At 28.6% G+C, this 12,460-nt stretch overlaps 1 protein-coding gene across 1 annotated transcript in view; it reads left to right on the top strand.

Moving 5' to 3' along the window:
• Positions 1–12,460, top strand: part of LOC100569060 (protein shifted) — a 27,756-nt gene that overhangs the window by 10,078 nt on the left and 5,218 nt on the right. Inside the window, exons 2-3 of the mRNA XM_003241201.4 lie at positions 5,235–5,332; positions 5,401–5,545. Coding sequence (XP_003241249.1) covers positions 5,235–5,332; positions 5,401–5,545 — 243 coding nt within the window. The remainder of the gene's footprint in view (positions 1–5,234; positions 5,333–5,400; positions 5,546–12,460) is intronic.

The following is a 12,460-nucleotide window of genomic DNA, read 5'->3' as shown; positions in this document are numbered from 1 at the left end:
TCTAGACTATAATAAGTTTAGTATAATTTAGAGTTTATAAATTAACGTATAACTTATAAGTTTCTGCTAACAACGAAATATAATAATAATTTTAAGTTTTATGTTTGGCACAGTGCTAAGTGTCTTGGTTAATGTCCGTACAAATCAAAATACTAGGGCAATTGATGAATTATGAATATTATGACTTAAAAAAAAATTAACTTTTTTTTAACTGAGTTTAGTTAATTTTATTTTCCATCTTAACTTTTAACTTAACTAGTTAAATTTTATTTTTTTGTTAACTTTTAACTTAACTGAAGGTAATTTAATTGAATTAACTTAACTTTCCACAGTTAATTATTTTCATTAACTTGCCCACCATTGCTGTTTGAGATGAATTAACCCAAAATGTGTTTGTTTCGGATAATAGATATAGATATATTTACCGTTTGGATGAGTGTTTATTCCATCAAAAATACGTTAGGACGAAGTATGAGTTGGATTAAGTATAGGTAAATTACTTGATACATTGTGATATTGTACTAATGTGCATTTCAATTAAAATAATACAAATAGTAAAATGGGAAACGGAGTGGCCGAAACTAAGACGTCAGTTGCGACGCGCACCAACGCCGGTTCAAAACCTCGGGTGCGCGCGGCATTTTTCTTCGGGCAAAATCCAGTGTCCGGAGAGAAGTGCTGCCACCCCCCACCCGGACATCAAAGATACCTACGTATGCCCACTAAAAAATCTGCCAAACTAACAAACACATGTGTTTAAACCTACAGTAGTACCCTCCCTCTCAGTAAAAACTAATTAACAAAAAAAAAATAATAATAATAATAAAATAAAATCCCATACAATATATATAAATACATAATTATAATAATTAATAATGGACCCTAATTTTAAATAGATACTGCAGGTATAGTAATATTGTAATATACTATATAGTAATGTATTGTTAACAAATAATAAATATAAAATTATATTATAAGTACATACCGCACACGCAAGTAAAAATAAGTTTACTCGCCTGAATAGTTATTAAATCTGGGGTCGGGCCGGGGGCTGCGTGTGGCTCTCATTGTAATTGTATGTGGCCCACAAGTAAAATTTATAATTTGTATAAAAATCATGAACTATTATAGGATATTGGATATGAATATGAATTCGAAGCGGTTTGATTAACTTAACAGTTAACGTTAAGAATTTTTAATAAACTAAATTTGATCCTAAAATTTTTGTTTAAAATATGAAAAATGTTTTATTTATATTTTGGCCCTTCACTTCAAAAAGGTTACCGACTCCTGGTATAAATGATAGTCGCTCCCAAACTCACTATTTATTTTTTGGAAAAATGATTACACTCGTCCAAACGAAAAACGCCTCTAGTTGCATCCCGATAGTCGACTATTTGAATGCACTTATACGAATATATACGATATATACGACTTCTTCGTACTACTAACTGTATTCTATAGTTATGTTAAAAATTTACAAATGTAGACAATTTATTTATTAGACTTTAACTAAATATTGAATAGACCATCTAGTTGTTAAGTACATAAAATTTAAAGTGCATATATATAATATATATATTTAACAAATGCTAGAAATAGTATCTTATATTTATATACTTACAGAATAATATGACTGACATGTAAGATGAGTGATGACTACGATGTCAATCTTATATTCTTATGTTCTTATCTAATGACTGAAATATTTATACTGTAGATAGGTACGGTAGCGTAACAAATAATAATTTATATAATTAATTTAACACTCAATAACGTAGTGAACGGCATGTCGATGTTAATGTACAAAACAACTTGTTTATACTTTACAAAAGTAGCCGAAGTCCTAAAAATTTAGTCGGGAAAAAAATATTTGAAATGGCCCCAATGGCGTACCTGAAGGGGTGGAGGACCGAGGAGGTATTGGTTTTTACCCAAAAAATAATGATGCCCAGTTTAAAAGAAAATTTAAATCACACTTTTTTGTACTCCCCGACAACCAAGACGGGTTAGAGAAATATATTAAACATTTTAGTGCACAGTGCACACAATAAATGAACAAAATATTGTAGTTAGAAGACGTTAGAAGAGTAGGCTTTAATTTTGTTATGGAGTTTTCATACAGTTTGGCAGACAAACTTCGGCCCAATATGAAGCGGCCCCATGCTAAATTTTCAAAAGATGTCGAGCCAAGGCCCGACCTCGAGGGGTTCGGCGCCACTGCCTAGCTAACCTAACCTAAATTCCTAATGTTTCATTAATTTATAAATTAACATAGAATAACACTAAACAATGTCTAACTGTATTATATATACATATGTAGATTATACGAGATCCACGATACAATTTTTTTAAAAAAAACCACTTATTTTGTAAATAATTAAATTTTTTTTTTTACTTAGATATCATTTTTTTTTTTTTGTTTTGTTATTATGACAAACATTATTAAATTTCCCTAAATATAAAGAATTAAAAATATTAGTTCAAAATAATACATTTAGTGTTTAATAATATAATAAATCAATAATAACTTTCGATTTATATCGAATATCAATTTTAGTGAAAAGGAAATAATCGATAATATAATGATATAGCCGACTTGTGGCCCTTAAAACGGTTTGCAAGTTACCGATCGAATTTACTACATGAGAAATATTCCATTCGTGGGACACAATAGTAGTTTGCAGTCACAATTGTACCGTGATAAATTTAAGGTAATACCTAATATTTTATATGAGAATCAAATTTTACCAAATTACTTGTCAATTTTTCATTTTTCATTTAATTAAACAAAATATACGTAACTATAATATATACGTATTATAGGACCTAAATACACGATTTCAACTTGCCGGTTTTTAAAAGTTAATAAATAGATGAACACGTATATCTACTCAAATAACAAAATAATGGAACCAATATTATTATTCATCAATAATTGTAATTAATTAATATATTATATATTATACAGCTGCAGTGGATTGTGAGACTTTAAGTGTTAAACCCTACATCATTTTGATACTTAGAACAAATAACTATTATAAATCAAATTATACACACACGTAGATTTATTCACAACTAAAAAAATTAACCCATAGATCTTTATGAATTTATAACATAATAATATAATATTATTATAATAAAACTTAAAAAATATTATTAAATTAATTTAAATTATTATATAATAAACTTTTTCTGACGGACAATATTATCATTTATTTTGGATCTTTTACAGTTTATTATATTGATATTTGTCAAACATATTATCGATTTAATATTTTAAAGGTTATATTTATATATTCTAATATTTTAAATTTTAATACATATTTTAACTTAAAAGTTAATAAATCTTGATTAAATTAAAACAGTGAATATTAATAATACGTTAATACCTATATAATAACATTTTGTTAAGAACAACAAATATTTTTATACATTTACAATGTTATTTTTTCAAAATAATTTTTTTTAATTCTTTATATTATAAATGCATCCATGCACTAACCATGGTTAAGCCACCAACTTATTCATATAATATACTTCGGTTATGTATAGCATGTAGGTATTTGCAGTTGCTTATATTAGACAATTTCTTAAGTAATAAGAGTAACTAATAACATCTATTCTTATATCTCTTCTTATTAATCACGCCTCACCTTGAAAATTGCATGTTTAAAAATAATTTTTTTAGCAATTATTGCTTTAATAATGTAATACTTGTAATGTAATCTAATAAAGTATAATTAGGTTGCTATAGTAACCTAAATATACCTACTATAATACCTAAATCGGCTGCTAAGGATAAACTAGAGGTAACATTAATATATCATCTTTGCTATTGTTTGGTTGTTATGGCAACTGCGTAACTACTGTAACGCTTTCCGTGTTGCACAAAATTATAGAATGACTCCAGTCATAATACATATACCTACATGTCAAAAAATCTAATAATAATAATGTGCCAGCTCTGTCACTGTCATGAACACTTTTTATAATATTTTTCTGTATAAATAAAATAAAAAAAAGTTATTTATAATTTATAAGTTATACTCGATTATTAAATAGATTAAATATGTATGACGTAATACATTTGTTGTTTGTAAGGGGGGCGTCACCTCTCTCGAGTCACGAATTGAAGAATAATTAAATTATTGCTCCCCTCGAAAATTATTAGCTACATTTATTAATCATATAGATATGGGTTAAAAGATTTGTGGACAATGGTAAAATTAACTATGAATTTTTACTATAATAGCAATAAAAATATACAGAGTAATATTAACAGACCGTTTTTGTCAGAATCGTTTTTCATATCATTAAATTCAAAATCAACAAATTGTATTACATTTTTATGTTTTTTTACAGACTAAAACATTTTTATCGACAATAATTGTAAAAACTAAATGAATATCAAAAATGTTTCATGTTTGTTAATTGCTCAGAGAAAGTCAATATATTTTGAAAATGTTATCATGTACCTACCTATATAAAATGCATTTATAAACATGAAGTGAAAACTTCAAGTATCTATAGAGTTATTCGTTATTTTGTCAAAAACTGATTTTATGTAAAAATTGCAGTTTTCCTTAATTTATATTTTCCAATTATTTTGAAAAGTACTTGGAATTTTTGACTTTTAACCCCCAATTTACCAACTATATCAAATTTGACCAGAAACCACCATCAAAGTTGAAAATCGAAGCAATTATGTTACTGACCCAAAAGGTGATGAGGGACACAAAGTAAAAACACATCATTATAAAATCAATACATTCGTCAGTTTCGCTCAGAAACTAAAATATATATTTAATTTAAAATACCTATAGGTTTTTTTTACCTAACTCATAAGTACATCTTAATAACATTTGATTCCTGGAAGTGCAACATAATATATTAAAATAAACATTTAAAAAGATAATATAAATATATATAATATAGATGTTAATTGCCAAATCTTTAAAGATAAATGGTGCTTATTGGCAACACGCCGAAATTAAAACAGACATTTTTGTAAGCGGTTCAAATTTACTTTTAAAAGTTAAGTAAGATTTTATTTGAGTTTAATTTTATTTTATTTTGTATTAAGTTAGATTTAATTTAAGTCTTAATGCAATGTTCACTTAAGAGTGGCCATCCAAAGTAAACGGTTCGAGTCATTCAAACGTCTAGAAGCCATCTAAAAAACGTCAACACACCTATCTATAGTATAAAACCTTCAAGTACCATTTTTTCAGGTCTGAAAATGCCAATATATGCAATTATGGAAGGTAAAGTCACGCCGTACATTTTGGACAAAAATTTTGAACAGTACTTGCCAGTCATTCCATCTGAGGTAAACGACGAGAATAAATTATGAAATTATTATTGTTCTAAATTTCTATTTACGTTAATTACACACAGGTGGGTTATGTGAACTTCACGTGGATGTCTGGAAATAAGAATTATTTTTACGTGTTTGACATACTTGATTCGGACGACAAAAACATACTCGAACCACCTACAGTTACCGTGAAAATCGATGGGAAAATACCCAAGAGACCCAAAGGTAAAATAAATGTTTATCTTTTTAAAATTATATTACACACTAAAGTCCAATTTATATAACTATTAACTGGGTATGTAGTGTGCTATTAAATTACTCTATAAATAACGACTTCTTAGTTTTATGAACTATAAAATTAAAACAGCTGTTACCACGTGTTAAAGACATAAATCCTTTGAAATATACCTACAAGGCTACAAACACACAATAGTATATAGCAATATAATACACAATCAGTGCCGCAACTACTAACTACAGCGTATAGGTGCAGGTGGTGCACCCTTTTAATGGGCCTCAAATTTATATTCCGAGGTCTAGGATTTTATATCATGCATATTTTCAACGAATCTTATGTAACAGATATATTGTTATATCATATATTTATATAAAATATACACATTGTTAATTATAACGTGTTAAAAACATTAAGAGGACGTCACACCAGCATGTGTTGTCTCCGTCTGACAAATGTACAACATAACAAAAACTGTTTTGCGTGGGACAACTTTTCTCGCACCACATTTTTGTAGAACTACCAAATTTTCACAAAACGTAAAGATGAACTTTATCTATGCTTTTTTTTTAATAGAACTTTCCAATCATTTTTTCAAATGAAAAAAAACAAAATGTTTAGAAGCAAATAACTTTTATTGTTATTATTTTATCTAAAATATAGACACGCTGTTGCATATAGATCATTTTCTACCCTAAATGTTCAGAAATTTTGGGGCCACTACTACAAACACAAAAAGATAAAAGTCGTCCTGCGCAAAACAGTTTTTGCTGTGTTGTACATTTTTAAGACGGAGACAACATAGCAAGGTGTGATGACGTAATCCTCTTAAGTATATTAAAACATTTTACCTACCCAGCAATAAGTCTCATAAAAATTAAGAAGAGTGTTATATTATAACAATATTATACGTATTGTACTTGTGTCGTATAAACAGGGGCTGTATTGCCGTATTGGACATTCAGTCACCTGGGAAACATATTTTAAAAATAATAAATTGTCCACCTCGATCGACAATTAGTTCACAAACCGAGATACACCGACGTCGATTATCCCTTGAACTGAGGTACACTAAAACCAAGACACACCTATTATTATAGCGCTATATTTTTATTTGTTCACGGGGTAAATCAGGTTGTACAGCTAAAAATGAAAGTTGGTTTATCCGTAGTTAATAGATTCAAAAACTACTGGGCCATTTACAATAAAAGTTATATCATTAGATTCCTTGAGACTAGGAATCTTTATATATTTTCAATCTCTATCTAGTTGCAGGCTCGTATACCTACAGGGTTTTGGGTGTTCAAACCCTCCCCCCCTGAAAGTTAATAGTTATGTAATATATATATATATCTATAGACTATAACCCCCCTGGATTTTTTTGTGGTACGTGCCTGCTAGTAGCTAAAGGGTAGATGGCTCACACATGAATGTTCGTAAAAGATAATACCTATTTCCTTTGCTTATTGAAATAGTGACCATCGCATTGGTTGTAATTATAATAATATAATATAACAATTATAATTAGTAGAAGTATGGCGTGCATATTATGTATACATTTTTTACAAATTTGTTTTCAAAAATAAATAAATCTTTTACACGGGCAACGCAGGGCGGGACAGATATAAATAATTACATTTTCATTGAAAACTGGGCATGGGCGAAGTATAATATAAACTAAAAAAAGGAGGGGCGGTGGTTTAAATACCCAACATATTTTGGCTACGCCACTGACGTAATTATATTATAATAATATTATGCATCGCTTACAATAATGGACAACCTAGATCCTAGATATTGTAACGCGAAATCGGTTGGAAAAAAAGATGTGCCCCGCCCAAAAATATGTATATATTAATAATAAAAAAATATATATATATTTATTTTTTGAAGCAAACATTAATATACAGACAATAATTTATCAGTATATTATACCACCCCCTAAATGGACTAAAAAAAATTCAGCTTTTTGGCAAGGGCTGCAAAGTACACTCCCCCCCCTCTAAATACAAAACATAGAGTATGCCTAATATAATAGTAGTCCGATAAAAATAGAATTGTATATGTACCATGGTTGAAATATACAAGCTTATTGCATGTACACCCCTTCTCAATCAAATATTTGATGATAAAAAACAAAAATTGCAGAATAAAGGGAGCCAATAATAACTAACTATACATGCGCGGGAATTTTGAATTTGTTAGCTTTTGCTAGCATGTATTTGATGGCAAGAAAAATTGATATTTGTGATATCCCTTTACGCAGCCATTTTGTACCTGATGATAACAATCCAAGTCAACGGGCAATAACCTGTATATTTCAACCATAATATGTACGAATTCATAACATTGAACACTAAACACGTACAAATAAATGGTATTGCCATTCCTACTTTATACCACGTCTTGGTGAAGACAAATAAAAAAAAGTGTTGACACGACTACCTATACGTTTTTATTTCATCATATAAAAAGCTATGATAGCTCAACAATTATTATAATATAGAAGATGGGACAAAAACAAATATATTATAATTTAATAAAACCAATCGATTATATACCTTTAACCTATGTTATTTATAGGTACCGTACAGCATAATAATTTTTGGTACGTTCTTCTTGTGGCCCGCCGCTGCCTCACTTTGTAATGTTTAGTACAGCACCGTCAGCACTAGGTATAATACTAAAATACGTGTACCGCTGTCATACAATTTAAATAGTCATTACTCCATTATTATGTCCATATTATCTTTTTTTATTTATGATCGCTATATATATTATTTATTTATTTATTTATTATTAACAATACGGGCTGAGCCCAATTAACATAATATGATAACACTAATTAAATTTAACTATATGATAACAACAATAACAGTAGTAACAATTACTAATTTACTAAATTAGGAACATGAATAACATAATAAAAAATACAACAAATACTATAGAATGGATCACTATTTGCCATACGCATCATTCTAAGGATTGGCTGGTTCTCAGAATAGTTGGTGTTGCATTTAGGAATAAAAAATGGATAAGTTTGACGGACAGAAGAGCAAGGGACTTTAAAGTTAATCATGGAAAGTAAGACAGGAGAATCATTACAGCCATCTATTAGTAAGCGGAGAAATTTCAGGTTAGCAACTTTTCTTCTATCAACTAATGATGATAAACCAAGTTTATTTAAAATTGGGGTATAATCATGAGGTGGGGATGGTCGATACTTAAAATAAATGCTGCATAATTTAGGAATTTACGTTGTACTCTTTCAATTTGATCCTTACCACAAGAAGTGGAAGGATCCCATACAACAGCACCATATTCCAAAATAGACTTACGTAACACAGTATAAGGTTTTTATGAGAGAAGTTAACTTAAATTCATTACAAATTCTTTTAATAAAACCAAGAATTTTTAGGGCCTTGCAGCATATATTGTCCAAATGGAAATGGAAATTTAACTCTCGGTCAAACGTGATACCAGGTCCAAAACTTTATTTTCAGATCTCTTTAAAGGATTAGCATTGATAGAGTAGGAATAATCAAATCTATCACGAGTTCTGTAAAACGACATTGAGTGACATTTCAAGAAATTGAGTTCAAGATGATGTTCATTTGCCCAAGTAACTAAAGAGTTGATATAATTTTGAAGTAGATAACAGTCATTGAGAGAATCAATTTTAAAAATAATTTTAGATCATCTGCAAATAGAAGAAAATGACTGTGTGACTAATAACTTTTTTAATATTGTTAACAAATATTGCAAAAAGTAAAGGAGAGAGATGACCTCCTTGAGGAACACCAGAAGTTGCATCAATAATAACAGACTTACTACCATGAACATCAACAATTTGCTTACGATCTCGAAGATACGACTGAAACCACGACAACAATGGTTCTCCAAACAATATACTATAGTATGTCTATAATACTGAATATTATAGACAATTCGCTGAAATTTTCACCTGTCAATCTGTTTTAGCTCTTAAGTAGTTGTATATTATAATTTATACGTTTCGATGTTGAGCATGTTCTCTTTGGTGTACCTAGCTGAAGTAATTGATAATTACAAACAGTAGCTTAATATTCGACACTAAATTATTTGTACAACGAGGTAGTGTATCATTGTGTCAATAACTGATTGTGGGTTGTCACTTGTTATCCATACCTATATTTCCACTAGCATGTCCACATTCAATGCTTAGTTCTATCACTAGAATTGTCACGCTAGGTATATATGAAACATCTTCGCCATAAATACTAGCCACCTTTAAAGTTCTAGTTGTATGAAATCAGTTTATGCCACTAAAAGCACTGATTCCATAGAAATGATAAATGATATATCAATTATCAAAATATATAAATGGTTGGTATATACATTTATAAAATAATCTGCCATCACTCATCTGTTCAGTTACAGCCATACAGAGTACAGACACAACAATTAAAATGTATATTTTATAAGTATGAAGGTACGACCTCTACAACAATGATTGATAATTATTGACAAAACAAAACATCTAAAAAAAATATTATACGGTAATCATGCCCCCTCTGCCCCCCTGGATTCACCACTAATATGTATATTATATAAAGTATAGGCATAGTGCCATAATATAAAAAGTCTGAAGTCATGACCAAGTATATTAAACATTTTATTAAATATTAATTTTAAAATTACTCGAAATACCATTTGATATATCTAATTTTGTAATATATTTATTATTAATATATATTTTAGCACCAAGTAATGTCTGATTGTTACTCAACGTCTTAACCTGTAATTTGAAAAAAACTTTGATATTTTGACTTATTATATTTTTATATTATTCTATATTTTTTGTTTCACATGGGTAAGGCATGTTAAACTATGTATTATGTGACACATAAATTGACTATGCATACGGACATTAAACATATATTTTTATTTATTTAATAATTAATATTAATTTACAAATGTTTTTAGTAAAAGGCCTCACACACTGCTGCGGTGGCGGTAAAATGAGTCCGGACACAATATAGATACCGGCACCGCCAAGACGAAAAAATTTTACCGCTACCGTCGCTGTGTGTTGGACCTTTAGGAAACATAAACGTACATGTAACACCCGTAACACATATTTTTTATATTATGCAGTATGTACCCACCGAAAATTACGACTAAGTACTAACTAGTAACTACAGGTCATTATAAATTGGTACTTGATAAAATATTTACCTCTGACATTGATTGTTAAATTTGTGAAAACTCAATTTTGTTTAAAACATGCGTGTAGCCTTGCAGGCATAGGTAGGTATTATATATGCATAAGGTCTATACATCACGATCATAAATATTATGTTCCTTTAGAGTTTAGAGTTTTGGGCTATAAGAGGATTTTATAGATTTCAAAGAAATGGCCATAATCGGTAATAAATGTATTGTATAATCGAACTACAGTAGTCCCATACCTACCCTATTGTGTATAGCGCGCTACCAAAACGATTTATACGAACAGACTACAGATTCCGTTTTTGTAAGGATATTAAGGATTAAGTTTTATAAAAGCAGTAGGCGTTAGCAAAAATGACAAAACACAAAAGACCTATTGAATAAAATATTACAATACACATTATGCACAAATCAAGTATATTATTTGTTATTTTATAAATATGACACATAAAGCGAAGTACATTTCTCCCCCTTAACGTTTTGTTGAGCTGTCAGCTGTGCCCATGTCCATAGTCCATACTATTATAAATGTATCAAACAATTTATTTAAAAATTGAATAATTATTTTTAATTAATACTATTATTGTTTATTTATTATATTGATGATAATGATATAATTAGTGGCTCTAATAATTTATAGATATAGGTAGGTAGGTTGCAGTGTTCGGATTAGATAAGTATTTTTTTATCTAGATAAAGATAAAGATAATGCAACTCAAATGTATCTAGATTGAGATAAAAGATAACTTAACTCATATTTATCTAGATAAAGATAAAGATAAATACTTTTTTATCTAGATAAAAAAAAGATACAATTATTTTTTAAATGGTTATAAATTTTAGTATATTTTAGTTGGGCACTAGGAACATAATAATAATTATAATGATATAAATAAAAATAATTACATTATTTATAAACCATAAACTTTGTTTGAGAATCTGTATAAATATTTAAAAATTTGGTACAATTTCGTGATATTTATCAATAAAAAATGTATCTAGATGAATTTATTTAGATTAGTAGAAAAATTATCTAAGATGAACGTTTAGATACCTTGTAACCATTTATCTAGATAAGATAAAAGATGAACAAATAATTATCTAGATATTCATCTAGATAAATTTATCTAGATAAGTCCGAACACTGGTAGGTTGCCCTAGTGCCCCCATATACTTTATAACTATCTACTTTGCAGATCAACTTTAAGGATTCACGCGATATACCTAGCCACCTAGATACCTATTACCTACCTAGTTGTTATTTATATAATATAGATTCAAGTATAATTGTTTGTAATCTTTGATTTTATAAACATTTAATGTTTTCATACAAATTGCTCATTATACTTAGTCTTAAATTATAAAATTATGTAAACGTAAACTATAGATATTATAGGTATCTACCTAAGTAATTATTATTATTTGATCACCTAGATTATTCTCGAACAATGATTAATTAGATTGAACATCATAATCGAAGGTGAAATTATAAGAACACTTATTTAATATATTATATAATATGTATACCAATAGGTACTTTCTACAATGGTCAATAAATACCTACCTAACTAAAAACGTGTAGTTCCTATATTTGTATAAATATAATGTCAGATATATCTATGGCTACTGTACGCTTATAGATATAGTACAAAAAAGTGAATAAATGTCATATTTTAATAAACATTTAAGCCGGA

Source organism: Acyrthosiphon pisum, chromosome A2 (genome assembly GCF_005508785.2).
Source record: "Acyrthosiphon pisum isolate AL4f chromosome A2, pea_aphid_22Mar2018_4r6ur, whole genome shotgun sequence".
Taxonomy (NCBI): Eukaryota; Metazoa; Arthropoda; class Insecta; order Hemiptera; family Aphididae; genus Acyrthosiphon; species Acyrthosiphon pisum.
This window is presented reverse-complemented; position numbering and strand designations above follow the sequence as displayed.